General features: G+C 45.9%; 2 protein-coding genes across 3 annotated transcripts in view; both read left to right on the forward strand.

Moving 5' to 3' along the window:
• Positions 1-25,221, forward strand: part of TRIM14 (tripartite motif containing 14) — a 288,671-nt gene that overhangs the window by 198,893 nt on the left and 64,557 nt on the right. The window lies entirely within an intron of this gene.
• Positions 1-25,221, forward strand: part of CORO2A (coronin 2A) — a 71,757-nt gene that overhangs the window by 24,533 nt on the left and 22,003 nt on the right. For both annotated transcript variants that reach the window (XM_015117227.3, XM_077965671.1), the window contains one exon: positions 11,168-11,368. In XM_015117227.3, coding sequence (XP_014972713.3) covers positions 11,168-11,368 — 201 coding nt within the window. The remainder of the gene's footprint in view (positions 1-11,167; positions 11,369-25,221) is intronic.

A 25,221-nucleotide genomic window follows, 5' to 3' on the forward strand; every position in this document is an offset into this window, starting at 1 on the left:
ATCTTAGGCAAGTTATATAACTTATCTGTGCCCTGTTTCCTCATCTTAAAAATGGGGCTACGACAGTACATGCATGAGGGTTGAGTTAGTATGTGGAACATACTTAACACCTAGTCAGCAATATAGGTGTTAGCTATTATGTGTATTTGTAGTGCCTGATTTTCCTGGTGAGGAAATAGACACATTAAGTAACTTGCCCAGAGTGGCAGATAGGAAATGATAGAGCAGCACTGTCCAACAGAACTTTGTTCAGAGATGGGTGGGTTCTTTAATTACACTGTTCATTGGGTGTTGCTTATATGGTTTCATCTGTGATTATTAAGCACATGTGGCTTTTGAGCTCTTGAAATATTGCTAGTGTGACTAAGGAGCTGGATTTTACACTTTATTTAATTTTAACTCTAATTCAGAAGCCTTGTGGGACTAGAGGTTCTGTGTTGGACAGGGCCATTTAGAGTTGAGATTAGAACCCTGACAGTCAAGCTCCGGGGCCTGGGCCACTTTTGTGCTCTCCTGCTTCTTTCTTGCTTAAATGTTTTACAGTGGAAATGTAAAGACACATACAAAATGAAAGAGAAGATTCAAATGAATCCTCTTGTACCCTCACCCACTTTCAGTAGCCATCAGCAGCCTGTTTCATCTCTACTCGCTTATTCCCTCCTCCTCTGTCCAACAACCCCAAGTTATTTCAAGATAAATCCCAGATGTTATGTCATTTCATCTGAATATTAGGTATATGTCTCTAAAAGATAAAGACTCTTGTCTAATATAAGCACAGTATTATTACCACGCCTAATGACAACAATTCTTTACTACTGTCAGGTGCCCACTCAGCTTTCCCTGATTGCTTCCTGATGCCTTTTTGCAGTTGGTTTGTATGAATCTGTATCCACTCAGGATCCGCACATTGCACTTCCTGCTATGCCTCTGATCTCTTAAGCCTCTTCTGAACTATAATGACCCTTGTCCCTTTTTCCTAGTCATCTTTAAAGAAACTAGATATTTTAAAAAATATATATATATTTCATTGTACTAAAATACACATAGCATAGTATTTGCCATCTAAATCATTCTTAAGTGTACAGTTCAGTGGTATTAAGTACACTCATACTGCTGTGCAGCCACCACCACCATCCGTCTCTAGAACTCTTTTTATCTTGCAAAACTGAAGCTCTATAGCCATTAAACGATAACTTTTCATTCCTCCCTACCCTCAGCCCCTGGCAGCCACCATTCTACTTTCTGTCCCTGGGATTTTTGCCTACTCTAAGTAACTCATATAAGTGGAATCACACACTGTCTTTTTGTAACTGGCTTATTTCACTTAGCATAATGCCCTCAAAATTCATCCATGTTATAGCATGTGTCAGGATTTTCTTCCTTTTTCTTTTCTTTTCTTTTCTTTCTTTCTTTTTTTTTTTTTTGAAACAGGATCTTGCTCTATCACCCAGACTGGAGTGCAGCAGTGTAATCATAACTTACTGCAGTCTCTAACGCCTGAGCTCAAGTGGTCCTCCCACCTTGGCCTCCCAAGTAGCTGGGACTGCAGGTGTGCGCCACCATGCCCAGCTAATTTTTTTTTTTTCTAGTAGAGATGAGGTCTTGCTGTATCACCCAGGCTGGTCTTGAACTCCTGAACCCAAGCCATCCACCTCATCCTCCCAAAGTAGAATTTTCTTCCTTTTGAAGGTTGAGTAATATTTCATGGTATGAATATACCACATTTTACTGATCCATTCATCTGTGGACGGACACTTGGGTTGATTCCACATTTAAGCTATTGTGAATAATGCCACTATCAACATGAGTGTGCCAATATCTCTTCCAGACCCTGCTTTCATTTCTTTAAGGCTGTATATCCCAGAAGTGGAGTTGCTGAATCATATGATCGTTCTATTTTTAAATTTTTGATGAACTGCCATACTATTTTTCATAGCAACTGCACCATTTTACCTACCAACAGTGCACAAAATCAGATTGTTTCAAATCAAATTGTTTGCTTGCTTGTTGTTGAGTTGTTGGACTTCTTTATATATTCTCAATAGTAACACTTTATCAGATAGATTTGCAAATATTTTCTCTCATTCCATATGTTGCCTTTTCACTCTGTTGCTAGTGATACAAATACAAACAAATTGTTAAATACAAACAAGTTGTTAATTTCCATGAATACAATTTGTCTATTTTTTTTCTCTTTTGTTGCCTGTTCCTGGTGTCATAACCAAGGAATCATTGCCAAGCCCAATGTTGTAAAGGTTTTGCCCTTTGTTTTCTTCTAAGGTTTTTTATAGTTTTAGCTCTTCTGTTTAGGTCTTTGATGCTTTTTGAGTTAATGTTAAAAACCAGAAAATTTAGCATGTAGGATTTCCTGTATTTTTTTCCTGATTGCATCTGTGTGGCTGTTGAACATGTTTCTCCACACTCTGTGTGTGTAATTACATACAAAGACTCGGTCAATATTGGGTTTCATTTTTTGGCAAAGCCACTTTATAAGTAGTGTTTCCTGTTGCTTCATATTAGCAGCACATAATGTCTGGTTATCTCTTTTAGTGATACTAAGATTGGTCAGTGGGTTCAGGTGTTGCCAACCCATCCATTACACCACTGAGTCTCAAACTTGAAGCTGGGGGGCTGGTTAAAGCAGAGCGGTGAGCCCCGCCCCCAGAATGCCTGATTCAGTAGGTCTGGGATAGGAGGCTTGAAAATTTGCAACTCTAAAAAGTTCCCTAGTGATATGGTTAATTGGGGACTACACTTTGAGAACTACTGCATCACATCCATGATGTGTTTCTGTTATCCTTGCTCCTAACATGCACTGGAATCACATGGGAAGCTTAAGCAGTGCTGGCATCTGGATTCCCCACCCAGTAGTCTGATTTAAGTGATTCTAATGTGCAAAGTTGCAAGCCCCTGCCCTGCATGTTAGCAGTCCCTCAAGGTTACACCATCTCATCTCTTCCTGCTCTTGGCCATTTTCCTAAGAGGTATGAACATGTGGAGAGCAGTGACTGAATTATTCATCTCTGACCCCTCCGAACCCTGCTCCTGACACAGCTTGGTGCAGAATAAGCACCAAGCCAATATCGGATGAAGATTGGAGATTGAATGAAATCCTCTTCACCTCTCTCCTTTTTTTTTTTTTTTTTTTTTTTTTTGAGACGGAGTCTCGCTCTGTCACCCAGGCTGGAGTGCAGTGGCTGGATCTCGGCTCACTGCAAGCTCCGCCTCCCGGGTTTATGCCATGCTCCTGCCTCAGCCTCCCGAGTAGCTGGGACTACAGGCGCCCGCTGCCTCGCCTGGCTAGTTTTTTTGTATTTTTTAGTAGAGACGGGGTTTCACCGTGTTAGCCAGGATGGTCTCAATCTCCTGACCTCGTGATCCGCCTGTCTCGGCCTCCCAAAGTGCTGGGATTACAGGTTTGAGCCACCGCGCCCGGCCTCACCTCTCTTTATAAAGCTTCCTGGATTATTCTGCTTTGAAATTTCTATTCTCTGGTTCAGTATGTTGGGCTCTTTAAGAAATAGATTCTAGAGTCTCCTCTCTTGCAGGGAACTTGACAAAGTCAGGGCTGCTAGGGATTTACAATAGAATTGTTATGTGTAAGCCAGGCACAGTGGCTCATGCCTGTAATGCCAGCACTTTGGGAGGCTGAGGTGTGAGGATCGCCTGAGGCCAGGTATTCAAGACCATCCTGGCAACAGAGTGAAACCCTGTCTTTACAAAAAAATTAGCCAAGCATGGTGGTACATGCTTGTTCATAGCTATTCAGGAGGCTGAAGCCATAGGATTGCGCGAGCCTGGGAGGTTGAGGCTGCAGTGAGCTGTGATCACACGTCTGCACTCGAGCCTGGGCAGCAAAGTGAGGCCCTACCTCAAAAAAAAAAGAATTGTTACATACAGACCTTGGTGGTGGTGGTGGTGGGAGAGTGACCAACTTATCCCTGTTTGCCTAAGTAAGACTTCCCCCAGTTTAGCACTGTAAGTCCTGCATCCCTGGAACCCCTCCACAATCCCAGGCAAACCAAGACAGTTAGTTACCCTACTTCTGTGGAGAGCGGCAAGGATCCTTCTTGCTTTGAAGGAGGGAGGAAAAATTACCCTGTGGGGTAAGACTCTTAGGTCCTAGCACCCTGGATCCCGCTGTATCACTTCAGACCTTGTTGCTGGCCAGTGCAAGGCAAAAGTTAAGACACCTTGTGCCAAGAGGTGGTGGTTTAAACCAGGGCCTGGCCTCAGATTCACAGAGGCCAGTTGTGAATAAAACCCTTACAAAGGAGAAGTAGCTGAGCCTTGTATTTGTCTTCTTCCTGCCTGGTGAGAAAGGAAGGTGCTGTGGGAAATGGTTACCCAGATGCCTAGGTTGGCAGCAGGGTGGCCTTACCCTCCATGGGCTTTGACTTCAGAGCCAGATAGCCCTCCCGCAGTGGGTGGATCAGAGACCCCATAAGGATTCTGGATGACAAAAAAGAGCTTTCCCAGCAAGTCTGGGACCAAGGCCAGGATCAAGATGAACTGTGACGGATAATAGTGGGTCAGGGATTGGAGTCCAGGTGAGGGAACCCCCATAATGAGATGTGGACTGTGTGAAATTCTCAGCCTTTGTAGAGCACCTTCACATAGAGCGGTCTTTATCCTGATTAACGGTGACCTCTTTTCGATTTTTTGAAACAACTGGGTAACTTGTGGTTCTAATCTTCCCTAACTGTGGCTATGACATAAGTGTGGTGGTTCAGACCCTCTCACCAGGCACTTACAGGTGGCAGCTCACTGTGCCCACAAGTCAAATTTTGAGAGAAAAGATAAAACTTCAAATATTATATGTGAAACCACAAATTTACAAAGGGGAACTGGTAGCCAGCAATGCCTACCCATCCTGTTCAAAGACCAAATCAGGTCATTTCATTCTTTCCTTAAAGCCACAAACAATATAATTAATGAATAATCTATTATAATGGTTTGCACCACACCCAGTTTGGGTTCAGTTTCAGCCACCCTGCAGCTAACCCTTGTCCTGCAATGAGTTTAGGGCTGGGCAAGGAAGAGGGGCCTTTGGAACAGGCAGGAAACTCTCTCTGTCTCTGTCTCTTTCTCTCTCTCTCTCTCTCTCTCTCACACACACACACACACACGCATACCCCACATGTATGTCACAGAGGAGCACATTGCATAGCAGGAAGCGGTGTCTCTGAACTAGTCCTCAGACTACTTCCCACCTGCACTGCTCATCATAACTTGACTTCAGTCTAGTCACTTCCCTTGCACCTCAGTTTTCCCATCATCAAATGGGGAAAATAATCCCCACCTACCTTGCAGGAGAGTTGTGAGCCACTGTCAGGCATTAAGAAATAAACTCAAGGCCGGGCACAATGGCTCACGCCTGTAATCTCAGCACTTTGGGAGGCAAAGGTGGGTGGATCACCTGTGGTCAGGAGTTTGAGACCAGCCTGGGCAACTTGGCAAAACCTTGTCTCGACTAAAAATACAAAAATTAGCTGGGCACAGTGGTACGCACCTGTAATCCCAGCTACTCTGGAGGCTGAGGCAGGAGAATTGCTTGAACCCAGGAGGCGGAAGTTGCAGTGAGCCGAGATAGCACCACTGCACACTCCAGCCTGGGCAAACAGAGCCAGACTCCTTCTCAAAGAAAAAAAAAAAAGAAATAAACTCAGTGCGATGCAAAACCCAGAGATGACTAAATCGTTTTTGGGAGTGGGGAATTCACAGGCCTCGGAGCCTAATCCCATGGCATCAGGCCCACCAAGCCTGCATGGGATTGCAGCAGCAGAATGGATGCCACCTCCTGCCTTGTGCCCCAGCAGTCTGTCCCAGAGTGCCACACTTGAGAAGGCCTGCTGTGGCTTTGATGTGGGCCCAGCCAGATGGAATGGGGCAGGATAGGACGAGTGGCCTGGGATAGACCTGGCTTGAATAGGCTGTTCTGGCCCAGCCTGTGGGTGAAGGGCCCGCTACAGTACTTACTTGTGGACAAGTGCCTGCTTGTAGGGAAAATGAAACTCCTGTTCTCTGAATTGCTGAATCATTAAAATCATGCATGCACTGATACACGCATGCGCTCATGCACGTGTATATACACAGCCTCAGTTAAACATCCAAACGGATGCACATGTGCATGCACACCCACAAGAGGACACAGGCAGTCATGAACATCCTGATGGATGCAGTTCTTGTGCACACACAGTACGCACACAGGCCAGCACGCATGCACAAGCTTCACCCGTGCACATACACATACACTTCCATACCACACACAAAGGGAGAGGTAGCTGGCCTTGCTAGCGGCTGCCCCACCCCCTGCTTGTGTAATTTCCCTTCCTGGCAGAAGGTCTGGAAGAATCTTAGCAGTGCAAATTAAGAGTTAGGGTGGGGAGAGGATTGGGGGTTGGGCAGAAGGGCATTGATGTTCACGCTCCTTTGCCGTCAGCTGGCTTCATCCACGGGGAAGTGGGGCGCCTTTCCAGAGGGGTCTAGCTAGCTTCCTGGGCCTCCTTTTCCTTCTCTGTAGAGTCGGGGTGGTCGTGATCATGACAGTTCCTCTTAGGGGCAGAGGTGAGATCCAGGGCTGTGATGGGTCTGAAAGAGCTATTATCATCATGGGTATTGTCTGTGAGGACCTGGAGCTGCAGGCTCAAAAGCTGCAGGCTTGAGACAGCTGAGTTCAGCCCCCAGGCACTAGCTGTGTGACCGGGTTACTGGCCTCAACACCTACATCTGAACCGGGGAGCAAGGTAGCACCCACTTGCTCTATTCATGCATGGAAAGCATTTGGAATGGCACCTGGCAGTTTGTAAGCACTCAAAAACCGTGACTTCTTATTGCCACAGAGGTGACTGTGAGCTTGGGAGGTGTTACCCAGGCCTTTCACGGCCTCCTCACTCCTCCTGGATGGGGAGTGGCTCTCAGGAGTTGGGCCAGACCCCAGTTACCCCCTGCAGGTGCACAGACAGGCTGTGGAGAGAGAGAGCTCAGAGGGTCCAGAGGGGCCAGGGCTGTTGTTAATGTAAGGTCGTGTCGATTTCAGCGACTACCCCAGGCCCGCCACGTGCACTCAGGCACCACATTTGGTTGATCCCACCTCCTTGGTATTTCAGTAACATCCTCTCCCCACCATCCTGCCCACGTCACTGCCCTACTTCAGCCCAGGTGACCATTGCCTCTCACCTGCTCTAACCTTTCCTCTGCTCAGTAGTCAGAGGAAAATATGAAAATTAAATCTGTTCCTCTATCTCCCCTGCTTTATTTATTATAATTATTATTAATTATTTTTGAGACAGAGTGTCACTCTGTTCCCTAGGATGGAGTGCAGTGGTGCTCACTGCAACCTCTGCCTCCCAGGTTCAAGTGATTCTCCTGCCTCAGCCTCCAGAGTAGCTGGGACTACAGGCACGCACTGCCACACCTGGCTAATTTTTGTATTTTCAGTAGAGACGGGGTTTCACCATGTTGGCCAGGCTGGTCTCAAACTCCTGACCTCAAGTGATCTACCTGCCTCAGCCTTCCCGAAGTGCTGGGATTACAGGTGTGAGCCAACACGCCCAGCCTCTCCCCTGCTTTAATTTCTCCAGTAGCTCCCCACTGCCCTCAGAGTTCGGGTACCTGAGACAATCTGGGTCCTGCCTCCTTCTCTGTGGCCATTCCAAGCACAGGCAGCCACTTGCCATCTCCATGGGCCAGACTTGCATAGGCTGTATGAGTCAGGATGGGTCACTGTGCTCCGTGACAAAGAACCCCTTATCTCACGATTCACTCTACAAGTGTATTTCTCTGTTGCACTGTAAGTCAGTAGAAGAAAGTGCTCTGCTACACATGCTTCCTGAGGGACCAACCACCTTATGGCCGCACCATCTGAAACATGCACCCTTCTCATCCCTTCGGCCAAGGACGAGAGTCCTCGAGGGTCACAGGCAGGTTTCATGTGCTTTGGCCTGGAAGTGACACACATCACTGCCTCCCATGATCCATTGTCTAATGGGTCATGGGAGGCAGTGATGTGTGCTATGGCTGCCTGACTGCAAGGGGCCTGGACATGAGGGGAGCAATGGGATGTCTGGTGAGCATCACCAGCTGCCACAGACAGGTGCACTCCCGCCACCCCTAGCCGTTGCTCAAGGTGAGGCAGGGATGGGGGGCCTGGAGTGGAGCCTGCTGATTTGCTCCTCACTTTCCCACCCCCAGCCCAGGCCCAAGGCGGCTCCTCCACTGCCACCAAGTTGCCAAGACCCTAGGGAGGTCATTTGTCCTTGTTGTTCCTTTCCAAGGGGACCCCCAGTACCCATTTCTCTCAAAACTCACTATAGAGAAAAGATGTACTGCTCCTTAGCAACTTGTGGCTTTTATCTTACAGACATCAAATAAATCCCTTTCTGATTCTGTTTTCCTTGTTGAATTGGCCACTAGGAAGCTCAGACCCAAATCTAAGGTCTACCTCCTCTGTGTGGTGGACCTGGCAGCACACCTAACTTAACTCCTCCTGCATTTCAGGTGATCTCTTTTTACCTGCGTTTTCCTTGTGTCCCTATTTTTTCTCTTGTAGCTTTTTCAGTTCCTTCTATCTTGTGTTCTATTTCTGTGAGTCTTCTTAAATCCTTTCTGGAATCACATGGGCATTAATTAGTCAGTCCATCCCTACATTCTGTGCAGCTTCCTGTAGCTCTGGCAAGAGCAGCCCCGGTTTAGGGCAAAGCTCCCAAAAGGAGAGTTGGAATTTCTGAGCTTTGCAGGATACACAAGCCCCTGCAAGGTTGACCTGCTACCTGGTTCTGTCTAAAGGGCTTGCCTCAGGGGTCAGGCCCTGATCACTGTGACCTGCCTGAGGTCACACAATGTAATCTCGTGCTGAGGACCTGAGGGCAGAGAAGAGCCTCATGGGTCAGCTGTGTGGGCGGGGTGAGCACCTTCTTTGGCTTGACCAGTGTGGGCCCAGCCAAACCTGCCTTCCCACAAGTAGGGAAGGTGGGGGCCCAAGGGAGGTAGACACTGTGCTGGATACTCCTGGAGCAGAGCCTTCTCCAAGGAAGCGCCAAGCCAGCAGAGAAAATGAGAACTGGCCCTAAACCCCAAATCGGGCTAGACAGTGTCAAGGGCTAAGGGCAAGGGGAGAGATGGCTGTCAGGGAACAGAGGAGAGCAAGATCTCTGCTACTTGGGGTATCAAGGAGGACTCTCTGGAGGAAGTGGCTTGGGAGCTAGGGAAGGGGTGGATTGGGATTTGTGGAGACGGGAACAGGAGGTAGGGGGATTGGAAAGGCAAGCCAAGCAGCAGGAGAGGGAAGGGCAAAGAGCCAGAGGGCTGGAGATGCAAGAGCAGGTGCTGAGGAAGCTGGAAGGTGCCATTTAGAAGAGCTAGAAGAAATGAATCTTGGAATATGGAATGAGACCCCAGCCAGAGGTCTTGAATGCCAGGCCAGAGGATTTGGCCTTGATCCTGTAGGGCAGCCATGAATGGGGAGCATCAAAGGGTGATGTGAGGCCAGGGGCAGTGGCTCACGCCTTTAATCCCAACCTTTGAGAGGCAGCTACAGGAGAATTGCTTGAGATCAGGAGGTTGAGACCAGCCTGGGCAACATGGCAAGAAAAAAAATTTTTTTTAATTAGCCAGGTATGGTGGCATGTACCTGTAGTCCTAGCTACTTGGGAGGCTGAGGCAGGAGGATCCTTGAGGTCAGGAGTTTGAGGCTGCAGTGAGCTGTGATCACACCACTGCTCTCTAGCCTGGGTGACAGAGCGAGATCCTTCCTCAAAAATAATAATAAATCAAGGGTGATATGAGGCGGGGGTGGGGTGGGCAGGGCTTGGTATTCAGAAGGGTCCCTCTGGCCAAGAGGAGGCCCCCTGGTGTTATGGGTATGAGCTTGGCCACGGAAGAGGCCTAGACCCTCTCACAGGCCACTCGTGATCTGGCTCTCCTTGCCCTGTCTTTTATTCTTTTCATTCACATTACCCAATATACATGGTGTGTGTGTGTGTGTGTGTGTGTTTTCTTCTTTTAAATTTCTCTTTGATAATCTTACTAAACCACAGGTGGTTTCCCCAAACTGTTCTGTCTGCCTAAGACACCTTCCCCCAGCTCTCCCTCATCCTGCCTACATGACCAACTCCTACTCATCCTCCAAGTCACAGCTTAGTTGTCACTTCCTCTGAGAAGCCCTCCCTGACTGTCATGTGCAAATCTCTGTTATTACACATAGTACGGTGAGTCCCAGTGGCCCAGACTCTCCTAGTAGCCTCACCCAGAGGACTCTTCACTCCTGTAAAGGCTGGGCTCAGGCCTACTGTTTCCAAACTACCTGCTACCTGGCACAGGGCCTAGACACACATGATGCTCGGTAAATATTGAGTGAACAAATATAAGGCTGGATGAGGAGCAAAGCAAGCTGAAGACGCCCAGATGATACTAGTGGTTGTGATTGCCACTGTTGATCAAGTATCTGCCATGCGCCAAGGGGTCTAAATACATCATCTAACTTAATCCTTATGACAAGGCTATGAGACAGATACTTTTTTCAGTCTCTCTCTCTTTTATTTTTTTTAGAGACAGGGTCTCGCTGTGTTGCCCAGGCTAGTTTTGAACTCCTGGGCTCAAACAATCCTCCTGCTTTGGCCTCCCAAAATTCTGGGATTACAGGCATGAGCCACCATGCCTAGCTGAGACAGATACTTTTGTGACTTCATTTTACAGATGGAGAAACTGAGACTCCAGAGGTGAAGTCACTTGCCATCCAGCTGATAAGAGACAGAGCTGGGATTGAAACCCAGGCAGGCTGGCTCCAGAGAGCGCAGTGGTACCTACTTAGTTGGGCTGAGGGTGCTGAGCTGTCTGGTGAGATGGCAGATGGGGGTCAATGTGGTGGATTCTCTCTGTGGTTTTTCTGCCTTTTTACATTTCACACTCAAAGGGATGAAAAGCCTTAACACATCAGCAAGCAGGTCAGTGATAGCTATACATCATCCCGTCTTATCTCACCGGGTCTATAGAAATAACAGTAATTAGAGTATTTTCACTTGGTCACCCTTCACAGTGCATCACTGTCCACGTTGAACTGACCACTGTCCTGCTTGTATCCTCTTATGTACTCTTAAGACGAGAGCTCCGTGTGTCCCATGATCAGGGCAGGGAGCCTCATACCCTTTGTCCCATTTGTCTCTTGCAGATGTCATGGCACCCCCAGTACCGGAGCTCCAAGTTCCGTCATGTCTTTGGCAAACCAGCCAGCAAGGAGAACTGCTATGACTCCGTGCCTATCACCCGCAGCGTTCACGACAACCACTTCTGTGCCGTCAACCCCCACTTCATTGCAGTTGTGACTGAGTGTGCTGGTGGAGGGGCCTTCCTCGTCATCCCCCTGCACCAGGTAAGGACACCCCCAGGTCCAAACAGCTCTCTGGAGGCAGGGCAGGACAGAGGGAAAGTGGAAAGAGCCTAGCTTTTTAGAAAGTCCTAACCCTGCCCATTACTAGCTGTGTGACCTTGAGTAAGTCATTTCATCTCTTTGAGCCTTGGTTTCCTCACTGGGAAAAATACATCTGTCCTGAATTTTAGCCTCTAGCAGTTGGCCTAGCTACTCCTAGCACCTCTCCTCTTCTCTACAAAATAATTCTGCAAATTAATTTCCTCCTGAATAAAATATAATTTTTTAATGCTTTACTGGGATTACAGGAAATTGAGAAAGTCTCCAAAGCCACCTTCCCCACCAAAGAAAGGGAAACAAACATTGAGTCAAAACTAGCTAGAAGAGGCAAACAGTAAGCAAGCAGGAAGAACAGGCTTGTCCTGAGGGCAAGAGTTGCTAGTATAGGTTGGACGATATAAAATTGTGGATATTCAACTGGTTTTGACCCCAAAAAAGCAACAGTTTCACATAGGTCAATCTAACAGCAAGTCCATTCAGGATGCCAACCCTAAGTCTCTACCTTAAGGCAGAACACCTGAAGGGGCTAGAGGGATCCCAGCTTAGTAGTGCCACTGGCTCACAGCAGAAACCGACATGAAACCTCTCCAGAGGAAAGGATCCACAACATGGACATGATCCCCACAGATTAAACACAGGGAAATGTGAATTCACAAAGATCACAAAACATGTACACCACCATGAGTGAGAGTCAGTTGAAACAACAAATAGCAGACTTAGACCCTCAGAGGACTTCAGAAGTTAAAAGATTATACAGGATTAGAATCTCATAGACCAGGTTTCCTGAACACAATGCAATTGAGTTAGAAATCAATAACAAAAGATAAATCTTACATTCCTATTCATTTGGAAACTTAAAAACATATTTCTAAATAATTTATAGGCCAAAAACAAAATCCAAATGAAAATTTAAAAATCCTTGGAACTGATAAAATGAAATATATCACAACACTTACGAGATGTAGGGAAAGCGGGGCTTCAAGGGAAATCTATAGCACAAATGCTTATATTAGAAAAGAAGAAAGCCTAAAAAGTAATGACTAAACATTCCATCTAAGAAGTTAGAGCCGGGTACGGTGGCTCACACCTGTAATCCCAGCACTTTGGAAGGGCAAGGCCAGGGGATTACTTGAGCCCAAGTGTTTGAGACCAGCCTGGGCAACATGGTGAAACCCCATCTGTACAAAAAATACAAAAATTAGCTGGGCATGGGGGCATTTGCCTGTGGTCCCAGCTACTCAGGAGGCTGAGGTGAGATCACCTGAGCCCAGGGAGGTTGTGAGCCATGATTACAACACTGTACTCCAGCCTGGGCAACAGAGTGAGACCCTGTCTCAAAAGAAAAAAAAAAAAAAGTGAAAGAGCAGCAGAATAAACCCAAAGAAAGTTTGAGGAAGGAGATAATAAAAAGCAGAAATCTTGAGAGGCCGAGACGGGTGGATCACGAGGTCAGGAGATCGAGACCATCCTGGCTAACACGGTGAAACCCCGTCTCTACTAAAAATACAAAAAACTAGCCGGGCGAGGTGGCGGGCGCCTGTAGTCCCAGCTACTCGGGAGGCTGAGGCAGGAGAATGGCGTGAACCCGGGAGGCGGAGCTTGCAGTGAGCTGAGATCCGGCCACTGCACTCCAGCCCGGGCGGCAGAGCGAGACTCCGTCTCAAAAAAAAAAAAAAAAAGCAGAAATCATGGAAGAGAATATAAGGATACATTACAGAAGATCAAAAGGTCCAAAAGTTTGTTGATAGACAAGCCCCTGCAGAGACTGGCCAACAATAAAAGAGAACGGGTACAAAAAGCATCAAGAATGAGAAAAACAATATCACAGCAGAACTTCGAAATCTAATAAGACATGAATACAAGCAACTATATGCCAATAAATTTGAGAACATTAACAATATGGGCAAACTCCTTAAAAAATACAATTTGTCAATACTGATTCATGTAGAAATAGAAAGCCTGAAGTCCTTTAAAGGAATAATCCTTTAAGTACTTTAAAAATTGAGCAATAGGCCAGGTGCGGTGGCTCATGCCTTTAGTCCCAGCACATTGGGAGGCTGAGGCTGGCAGATCATGAGGTCAGGAGTTCGAGACCAGCCTAGCCAACATGGTGAAACCCCGTCTCTACTAAAAATACAAAAATTAGCCATGCACAGTGGCGGGCACCTGTAATCCTAACTACTCAGGAGGCTGAGGCCAGAGAGCTGCTTGAATCCAGGAGGCAGAGGTTGCAGAGAGCTGAGATCATGCCACTGCACTGCACTCCAGCCTGGGCAACAGAGCCAGACTCCATCTCAAAAACAAAAACAAACAAACAAACAAAAATTGAGCAATAAAAATTTCCCTTAAAGAAAATAGCAAAAGGAAAGGCAAGCTATAGAGTGGAAAAGTATATAATAAACATGACAAAAGACTCATTTCTTGAATGTATAAAATGTAGCCAAAAATCCACAAAACACTGAACCAGCACTTCATAGCAAAAAAAATCCAAATGGCTAATAAGCGTTTGAAAAACTACTCAACCTCATTAGTAAACTAGTACAATACCACTACACATCAGATTGTCAAAAATGTCTAACACTAGTAAATGACAGCAAGTATACAGAGTTGTGTAAACTATCAGACACTTCTGATGGGAGTGTAAACTGGCACACCTGTTTTGGAAAGAAGAAGAAAATGCATATATCTGTGACCCAGAAATACCACCCATAGGTTTATACCACGCAGTGTGCACCACTGGAGCTTCTGTGCACCAGAACAAAAGCATGAGAATGTGCAGAGTAGCATTGTTCATATTATTGCAAAACTGGGAAAACCTGTATGTCCAAGAATTTCATAAATAAATTATGGCATATCCATACTAGTGAATATACGAAACCATGAAAAGGAGTAAAGTGTAGTATATACAACAACATGGTTGAGTCAGAAAGATAAGGTTGAGTGAAATCAGCCAAACAAATTTTAAATATATCATTTAATTAACCTTAAATTAAAAACAGCTTACCCTAAACCATATTTTAACAGTTGCATAATTACATAGTAAAATTTTAAAGAAAAACAAAGAAGAGACTACCGTGAAAAACAGAATAGCAGTTACCCCTGGGGGATGGAGAGGGTTACGATTGGAAAGCATCTCATGGGAGACCTCCTATGTGCTGGTAATGGTTCATGTCTTGGCCTGGGAGGGTAGCAATTATGGATAATTTACTTTCCAGTAATTTGTTAAGCTGATAATTTTCATTCTTTACACTTTTTGCATGTTGCTTATGTTTTACATATATATATACACACACACACATACACACACACACACACACATATATATATACATATACACACACACAAACACATAAGAAAGACTCCAGGCCTAGATGGTTTTACAGACAAATCCTACAAAACTTTCAAGGAACGATTCTAATCTTTTACAAACATTTCCATGAATAAAAAAGATGAACAACTTCTTTCCTCATTCTGTGAGGCCACTGCAACCTTGATACCAAAAGTAGGCAAGGAGGACAGAATAAGAAAGAAAAAAATATTGATCAATCTCACTCATGAAGATGGATGCCAAATTACTAGCAAATTACAGTAAATAACAAAAGATACATTTGGACCAAGTTGGATTTATTCCAGAAACTAAAGGTGGTTTAATATTAGTAAACCTATAAAGGTAAATAGTCATATTAGCAAGTGAAAGAGGAAAAACCATATGATCATGTCTATAAATGGAGAAAAAGTGTTGATAAAGCCCAATACCCAGGCATGAGAAAAACTCAGCAGCAACAAAAAGAAAATTAGCAGATGAGGGATAAGAGAGAATTTCACTAACCTATAGCAAACAGCATTTTAAAACCTTTTTATCTTGAAACAATTTCAAGCCTACAGAAGATTTCAAATGAAATTGAACTAATTCCTGAGTAAGCTTCACCTGGTTTACTGGTTTTAACATTTTGCCTCTCGGCGGGGGTGTGTGTGTGTGTGTATGTTTGGAAACAGAGAAGTTATAGACATATAACCTGCGCAGCATAGCAAGACCCCATCTCTTAAAAAATTGTTTTTTAGTTAGCTGGGCACAGTAGTACACACCTGTAGTCCCAGCTACTCGAGAGGCTGAAGCAGGATAATTGCTTGAGCCCAGGAATTTGAGGTTGCAGTAGCTATGAAAGCACCACTGCACCCCAGCCTGGGTGACAGAGTAAGACCTCATCTCTTAAAAAAAAAAAAAAAAAAGTTATCGGCCAGATGTGCGCTGGCTCACACCTGTAATCCCATCACTTTGGGAGGCTGAGACAGGCAGACCACTTTAAGTTAGGAGTTCGACATCAGCCTGGCCAACATGGTGAAAACCCATCTCTGCTAAAAATACAAAAAATTAGCCAGGTGTGGTAGTGGGTGCCTGTAATCCCAGCTATTTAGGAGGGTGAGGCAGGATAATCGCTTGAACCCGGGAGGTGGAGGTTGCAGTGAGTTGAGATCGCGCCGTTGCACTCCAGTCTGGGTGACAGAGCAAAACTCTGTCTCAAAAAACAAAAAAAGAGAAAAAGTTATAGAGATGACCCTTTACCCCCAAATACTGTACTTCGGTCTGTATCTTCTAAGAACGAGAATATTCTCTTACATAACCACATTCTAGAAATTTAACATTGATACAATGCTAATTATAATACACAACCCAAATTCAAATTATATCAGTTGTCCCAGTAATGACCTTTATCGTAGCTTTTTTTTCTGATCTAGAATCCAATTCAGGACCACGCATTAATTGTCATCTCTTAGCCTTCCTTATTTCATGATATTAACATTTTTCAGGAGTAAAGGTCAGTTGTTCAGTAGAATGTTTCTAAATTTGGACTTACCAAATTGTTTCCTCGTGATTAGAATCATTTATGTATTTTTGGCAAGAATATTGCATGAGTGGTGCTATATCATTTTTAGATCATCACGTCATGGGACACATGATGTCAGTTTATCACATTATTCATACTATTAACTTGACTTATTTGTTAAATAGTGCAAATATCATTCATAAAGGGGAAATGTTAGAAGCATCTACAGACCAGGCAGGGTGGCCAACACCTATGGGCCCAGCACTTGAGAGGCCAAGGTGGGCGGATCTCTTGAGCCCAGGAGTTTGAGACCAGCAACATAGTGAAACCCCATCTCTACAAAAAATGCAAAAATTAACGAGGCATAGTGGTGCATGTCTGTAGTCCCAGCTACTCAGCAGGCTGAGGCAGGAGGCTCCCTGGAACTCAGGAGTTCGAGGCTTCATTGAGCCATGAACGTGCCACTGCACTCCAGCCTAGGTGACAAAGCAAGACCCTGTCTCAACATAAATAAACAAAATAAAATAAAATCGGGAATAAGATAAAAGGTCATGTCCTGCACAGTAAGACTAGGAAGATGTAACTTGTCAATACTGAGTCAAGTAGAAACACAAAGCCTGAATAGTCCTCTTAACTACCACACACTGAGCAATAACAATTTCCCTTAAAGAAAAGACAAAATGGCCGGGCCCGGTGGCTCACGCCTGTAATCCCAGCACTTTGGGAGGCCGAGGCGGGCGGATCACAAGGTCAGGAGATCGAGACCATGGTGAAACCCCGTCTCTACTAAAAATACAAAAAGTTAGCCGGGCGAGGTGGCCGGCGCCTGTAGTCCCAGCTACTCAGGAGGCTGAGGCAGGAGAATGGCGTGAACCCAGGAGGCGGAGCTTGCAGTGAGCCGAGATCAGGCCACTGCACTCCAGCCTGGGCGACAGAGGGAGACTCCATCTCAAAAAAAAAAAAAAAAAAAAAAAGACAAGAAAAACAGCAAAAGAAGCCGGGTGCAGCGGCTCATGCGTGTAATCTCAGCACTTTGGGAGGCCGAGGCAGATGGATCACCTGAGTTCAGGCGTTTGAGACCAGCCTGGCCAGCATGGTGAAACCCCCGTCTCTACTAAAAATAAAAAAAATTAGCCGGGCGTGGTGGTGCATGCCTGTAATCCCAGAGGCTGCAGAATTGTTTGAACCCTGTAGGCGGAGGTTGCAGTGACCCGAGATCGCGCCATTGCACTCAAGCCTGGAGGACAGAGCAAAATTCCGTCTCAAAAAAAAAAAGAAAAAAGAACAAAAAGATGGCAAAAGAAAAACAAGTTGAAAGTTTTAGGATGGAAAAGGAAGAAATAAAACTACTATTATTTACATATATAATTGTCTACATAGAACTCTGAAGAACATGTAGTCAAATTATTAGAAAAATACGAGTATTTGGAAGGTAGTGCATACAAGAATCAGAACACAAAAATGAATTGCATTTGTACATACTGGGGATATTTAGATGATATAATTAAACATCTGCAATAGAATAAAAGAAGATTGGATACCTAGGAATAAACAAGCACCACCTAGAAGGAAAATGATAGAATGTTGTTAAAAGACTAATAAAGATGACCTCAATAAATGGAAATATTTACTATATTCATGGATAGACACTTTTACTTCCTCCCTCAAATTCCCACAGCATTCTCTTTTATTAGGACATTCCAAGCCTATTTTTTCCTTAGACCCATGCCCTGACGACTTTGAATTAGAGTCATTTGTGTTTTTCTGCTAGTACCTCCTAATGTAGTTGGGTGCATAATTGTTGCTCATAAATTTTCATTGACTCCACAAATTATCTAATGGTTGTTCATCCAGATAAATAGGGAGGGCATAAATGGCCAAGGGAAGGGCACAAGCAAAGGCATGGAGGTGCAACTGTATATAGAATGCTCAGGAAGCAATGCAGAGAACAGCTGTCTGGCCAGAACAAATAAACAATCTGTGAAGGAGAAGAAGGGGAGTACCCTGAGGAAGTGGACGGGGTCCAGCTGAGCAGAGACTTGAATGCTGGGGTAAGGCGTGTGACCTGTATCCTAAAGAGAGAGAGAATGTTTCAAGCTGGGGAGGGACAAGTGCAAAATGGGATTTGTAGAAAGACATAAAAGGGTAAAAATGGGAAGGACCCCAATAGATGGCCCATGTTGCTACTTGTTTCTTCCAAGCTCTGCATGCTTGTAAAAGATTATGTCCACCAAACAAACTGCACTCTTAATTAATTCAATAGTTAGTTGGTTTTCCTGACTTTTATTACTCAAACTCTCAGAACTGTCACTGTTTCTAACTTGCCTGAACTGCTCAGTGTAAATGGGTACTAACAACTGATATAAATAAAACGTGATAGAGTGTGACGTGGGTGGGGAGTGGGGACCTAGTTTAGGCAGGATGGTCCGGGAAGGCATTCCTGGGAAGGTGACCTTTGAGCAGAGAGCCACTTGAGGCTCTAGAGGGAGAGTATGCTGGCAGAACAAATAGAGCATGCAAAGGCCCTGAGTGGGAATGGGTTTGGTGTGTCTGTGCATTGTCAGCACGTCGGCAAGAGTGGTGGGAGGAGGTGAGGTCAGACTGGGGAGTAGGGCCTGGACTGTGAAGGCGCCGTAAGCCCAGGCAAGAGTCTGGACTCTATCCTGTGTCCAGTGGGAAGCCACTGGAGAGTTGAAACTCACTTGTCGACCAGGTGCAGTGGCTCACCCCTGTAATCTCAGCACTTTGGGAGTCTGAGGCAGGAAGATCGTGAGGTCAGGAGTTCGAGACCACCCTGGCCAACATGGTAAAACCCTGTCTCTACTAAAAATACAAAAAATTAGCTGGGCGTGGTGGCAGCTGCCTGTAATCCCAACTATTTGGGAGGCTGAGGCAAGAGAATTGCTTGAACCCAGGAGGTGGAGGTTGCAGTGAGTCGAGATTGCGCCACTGCACTCTATCCAGCCTAGACAACGTGTGAGACTCTGTCTCAAAAAAAAAAGAAACTCACTTGTCCTGCACAGCCTGATCCTAGGTAAAATGTGTGATTCTCTTTGGGCTTTTTGAAATATCATAAATAGCTCAAAGACACGTGTTAATCGCTGTCATCACAGACTCCTAGGAATCCAGACCCAGCAGGAGCTGTGATACAGTTTGGATGTTTGTCCCTCCAGTTCGCATGTGGAAATGTGATCCCCAGTGTTGGAGGTGGGGCCTGATGGGAGGTGTCTGGGTCATGGGGGCAGCTCATGAATGGCTTGGTGCCCTCCTTGTGATAATGAGTTCACCTAAGATCTGACTGTTGAAAAGAGTCTGGGACACCTCCCCGCCGCCTGCTTTCTCCCTCTCTTGCCATGTGGCACACCTGATCCCCCGCTTCATCGTCTGCATAATTGGAAGCTCCCTGCAGTCCTCGCCAGAAGCAGAGCTTCTTTTGCCGCCTGCAGAACTGTGAGCCAAACAAACCTCTTTTCTTCATAAATACCCAGTCTTACATGTTCCTATATAGCAATGCAAAATGGACTAACACACCCAGGAGCCACTGATCAGAACTTCTCACACTTTAGTGTTACAACACAGGTTCTGACGCAGTGAGTCTGAAGTGGGGCCAGGGAATCTGCATCTCCAACAAGCTCCCAGAGATGCCCAATAAAATACAGGATGGCCAGTTTAATTTGACTTTCAGATAAACAACAAATAATTATTTTTGCTTTTTTCTTTTTAGTTAAAAGTTTTATTTTGACATCATAGTAGATTCACAAGCAGTTACAAGAAATACTACAGTGAAATTCTGTGTATCCTTTACCCTGTTTCTTCCAGTGGTAACATCTTATAAGACTATAGCACACAGTACAATATCACTGCTGTGATATTGGCATCAATACCGTCAAGATACAGAACATTCCTCCATCACAAAGATCTGTTCCCTCCACCACCATTCCCTCCTTAACCCCAGATGGCAATTAACCCGCTCTCCATTTCTATACTTTTCCCATTTTAGGAATGTTACATAAATGGAATCATATGATATGTAACCTTTTCAGCTTGGCTTTTTTCACTCAGTGTAATTCTCTCACAATTCAGTTGGGTTGTTGCATATATTGAGTATTGATCATGTTTTTTGGGGTTTTGTTTCTTTGTTTGTTTTTTCTTTTTTTTTTTTTTTTTTTGAGACAAGGTCTGGCTCTTTCACCCAGGCTGGAGTGCAGTGACATGATCATATCTCACTGCAACCCTGAAGCCTCCACTTCCTGGGCTCAAGCAATCCTCCTGCGTCAGTCTTCCTAAATAGCTGGAACTACAGGTGCATGCCATCACACCCAGCTAATTTTTGTATATTTTTTATGTAGAGGTGAGGTTTTGCTATGTTGCCCAGGTTGGTCTTGAACCCCTGAGCTCAAGTGATCCACCTACCCCAACGTCCCAGACTTCAGGAATTACAGGTGTGAGTCACTGTGCCTGGCCTCAATTGTATGTTCCTTCTTTCTTTTTTTAAATTTATATGTATTTGTTTATTTACTTTATTTATTTTTTTGAGACAGAGTCTCGTTCTGTCACCCAGGCTGGAGTGCAATGGCATGATATCGGCTCACTGAAACCTCCGCCTTCTGGGTTCAAGAAATTCTCCTGCCTCAGCCTCCCAAGTAACTGGGACTACAGGCACACACCACCACACCTGGGTAATTTTTTATATTTTTAGTAGAAATGGGTTTTTGCCATGTTGGCAAGGCTGGTCTGGAACTCTTGACCTCAGTTAATCTGCCTGTCTCAGCCTTCCAAAGAGCTGGGATTACAGGCATGAACCACCTTGCCTGGCCTCTTTTTTTTTTTTTTTTTTTTTTTTTTACCAATAGAGACGAGATCTCATGATGTTGTCCAGTCTGGTCTCAAACTCCTGAGCTCAAGTGATCCTTTCACTTCAGCCTCCTAAAGTGCTAGGATTACAGGCGTGAGCCACCACTCCCGCCTCTGTGTTCTTTCTTATTGCCGAATAGTATTCTGTGGTATGGATGCACTACAGTTTACATAACCATTCACTCACTGAAAGCCAGTGGGTTGTTTCGAGTTTGGGGCTATTACAAATTAAGCTGTTACAAACATTTGTGTACTTATTTTCGGGTGAATTTAAGTAAGTCTCTATTTCTCTGGCATAAAGGGCCAGGAGTGCAGTTGCTGAGTCATTAGGGAGTTGCATGTTTAGCCATATAAGAAACTGTCAATCTATTTTCACAAATTTTTGGTGTAAGTAAAATATTGCATGGGACCTACTTACACTGAAAAATTAGCTGTTTATCTGCAGTTTGAACTTTACTGGGCATTCTGTATTTTACTTGCTAAATCTGACTTCCCTCCTCCTAGGTGATACCGATGCTACTTGTTTGCCAATTGCATTTTCAATAGCAAGGCTCTAATCTAGCTCGTGTTCATAATTATGGAAAAATCTCAAGCACAAAAGTAGATAAAAATAGGCCGGGTGCGGTGGCTCAAGCCTGTAATCCCAGCACTTTGGGAGGCCGAGATGGGCAGATCACGAGGTCAGGAGATCGAGACCATCCTGGCTAACACAGTGAAACCTCGTCTCTACTAAAAAATACAAAAAGCTAGCCGGGCGAGGTGGCGGGCGCCTGTAGTCCCAGCTACTCGGGAGGCTGAGGCAGGAGAATGGCATAAACCCGGGAGGCGGAGCTTGCAGTGAGCTGAGATCCGGCCACTGCACTCCAGCCCGGGCAACAGAGCGAGACTCCGTCTCAAAAAAAAAAAAAAAAAAAGTAGATAAAAATAATATTATGAACTTTCCTCAGCCCAGATTCTAGAAGTATCAAGAGTTTTCCCTCTTGCTTCACTCATCCCTTTTCCCTGAAGTGTTTTAAAGCAAATCCTGGACATTTTGTCATTTCAACCTCTGCCCCCCACCCCCCGCCCCCCGCCCCATGTCAGTATGCAATTCTAAAACCAGGGACATTTTCTGACATAACCATAATGCCAGGATCACATTAATAATAACTCCTGTGTCACCTGATTCCTAATTCATGTTAAATGGTCCCTGGTTGCCACATACGTGCCACTTTTTGTTTGCCTCAAAGTCCAGATGGGGTCCACATCTTGTATTTGATTGATGTTTCTTTTTTCTTTTTTCTTTCTTTTTTTTTTTTTTTTGAGGCGGAGTCTTCACTCTGTCGCCCAGGCTGGAGTGCAGTGGCACCACCTCGGCTCACTGCAAGCTCCGCCTCCCGGGTTTGCGCCATTCTCCTGCCTCAGCCTCCCGAGTAGCTGGGACTACAGGCGCCCGCCACCGCGCCCGGCTAATTTTTTTTTGTATTTTAGTAGAGACAGGGTTTCACCGTGTTAGCCAGGATAGTCTCGATCTCCTGACCTCGTGATCCGCCCGCCTCGGCCTCCCAAAGTGCAGGGATTACAGGCGTGAGCCACCGCGCCCGGCCTATTTTTTCTTATTATAAGTAGAGATGGGGTCTCACTATGTTGCCCAGGCTGGTCTCAAACTCTTGGGCTCAAGGGATCCTCCTGCCTCAGCCTCCCAAAGTGCTGGGATTACAAGCATAAGCCACCACACCTGGCCAATCTGTTTCTTGTTAAGTAACCACATCCAGTACTACTGTGCAGGTGCCATCCCAGAGCACTTACCTGCACAGACAGGCCTTAGAGGCTCTTTATTGTGTTGTAACCAGGCTTGGAGTGATTATGCTGATGCCTTATGAACATTAGCCCCATTTATAGGGGATCTTGCCCCATTGCACAGATGAGGTCGCTAAGGCTCAGGAATATGACTTCCCAGAGGACCTGTGCAGTGTGTCCAGGACCCGAATGGGAGCCGAGACCTGGGTGTGGCCTTGGGACCTTGCTCTCACTTCACTGACCTGCAGCTCCTGAGGTTTGGTGCTGATTTGCATCAGCCTCTACTCGTTACTAGGATTATATTCCGTGCCAGGCACAGAGAGGTATCAGTAGGCGAGTGATGTGAGAACGAGGAAGGGACAAGCTAGCTAATGATTTAATGAAGTACATATATTGCATTGAGATTGGGAGATGTCTGGCCTTGCCACAGAGTCCAGGAAGTCCTTCTCAGAGGGGCTGGGCTGCCCCAGGCAGTTTCAGATGTCCCAGAGGGAGTGACACTGCAGGCAGGGTCCCTCCCTCTTGCCTGTTGTGACCCAGGGTGAGCTGGTTAGAGGGAGGCTGGAGGTGAGTTTTGCAACCTGCAGACTTGGCAACCAGGGACTGTACCCAGGGAAACAAAGGCAGCAGGGGAAGGCTGGGGAGAGGCCAGGACTGTGCTCCTGAACCTGGGGCCCAGCCTGCCGCAGAGTCACTCCAGGGAGGGGGTGAAGAAGGTGGACTTTGCTGTGAGGTGTGGAGGGTGGGGAGGAATGAAAGCAACGGCAGGCAGAGTCCCTGGGGGTCAGCCCTGGAACCCTGCTGGGAGTAGACAGGCCAGAGGGGACATGGGCCTCAGGGCGTAATGGACACCGTGGCCTTCAGGTGCCTGGGAGAGGCAGGCACTGCCATGCTTTTCAAGGCCAGCCTTAGCCAGCACAGTGGCTTACACCTGTAATCCTGGCACTTTGGGAGGCCAAGATGGGAAGATCACTTAAGATCAGGAATGTGAGACTAGCCTGGACAATATAGTGAAACCCCATCGCTATTTAAGAAAAAGAAAAAACAAAACAAAACAAAACAGGCCACACTCAGTGGCTCACACCCGTAATCCCAGCACTTTGGGAGGCCAAGGCAGGAGATCACTTGAGGTCAGGCATTCGAGACTAGCCTGGCCAACACAGCGAAACCCGGTCTTTACCAAAAATAAAAAATCAGGTAGGTGTGGTGGCACATGCCTGTAGTCCCAGCTACCTGGGAGGCTGAGGCAGGAGAATCACTTGAACCTGGGAGGCAGACATTGCAGTGAACCAAGATCGCACCATTGCACTCTAGCCTGAGCGACAGAGCAAGACTGTCTCAAAAAACAAACAAACAAAAAACTAAGGCCAACCTGACCCTTCTCAAGCTGATGTGTGTCCACATCACTCCGATGCTCAGATGCCTTCCAGGACTCCCCATTGCCTATAGACAAGGTTCTGCCTATTTCATCAAAGCCCTCTATGCCCTGTCCTAGCCAACTGTTTGGAACCAGAGCCTTCCATAGCACGTATCTGTTCCATCCACACAAATTCCCCTTCTAGAAAGACAGGGTATGGGCTAGTCTGATGTTTTGGAAGTCTCTTCCAGTTCTAGGAGTTTGTCCAGCCTGGAAAAGAACATACTCAAGGAGTGGGTCCTTGATGATAACCATGGTGTGAGGACAGCAAGAGCAGACCAGGCCGTAAGAGGAAACATTCCCAGTCCTGGCTCTGCTGTCCTTAGTACATGATTGTCAACCTCTCTGAGCCCCAGCCCTCTGCACTTGTAAATGGGGAATTCTTGTACTACATCCTGGGGTGGTTGGGAGGTAAATCAAATAATATGAGCAAAGCACCTGGCACTGGGCCTGGCACATATATGACTCCCTAGATTATGGTTTCTAAAGAAAAGCTTTTTTTTTTTTTCTTTGAGAGAAGATCTCACTCTGTTGCCCAGGCTGGAGTGCAGTGGCATGATCATGGCTCACTGTAGGCTGGATCTCCCAGGCTCAAGTGATCCTCCTGCCTCAGCGTCCCAAGTAGTTGGGACCACAGGTGTACATCCCTACGCTGGACTAATTTTTGTAATTTTTGTAGAGATAGGGCCTGTTGCCCAGGCTGTTCCTGAACTCCTGGCCTCAAGCAATCTGCCTTGGACTCCCAAAGTGCTGAAATTACAGACGTGAGCCACTGTGCCAAGTCAAAAAGCACTTAAAAACCTATTTCTTATAGACACGGGAACATGTCTGATCCAGCTGCATGTGTTCACCAGTAGGAAAACAATCAAGCCACCAGTTCATTCACGGAGGGCATGCCTGCAGACACTGCTATGTAGGAA

Source organism: Macaca mulatta, chromosome 15 (genome assembly GCF_049350105.2).
Source record: "Macaca mulatta isolate MMU2019108-1 chromosome 15, T2T-MMU8v2.0, whole genome shotgun sequence".
NCBI lineage: Eukaryota > Metazoa > Chordata > Mammalia > Primates > Cercopithecidae > Macaca > Macaca mulatta.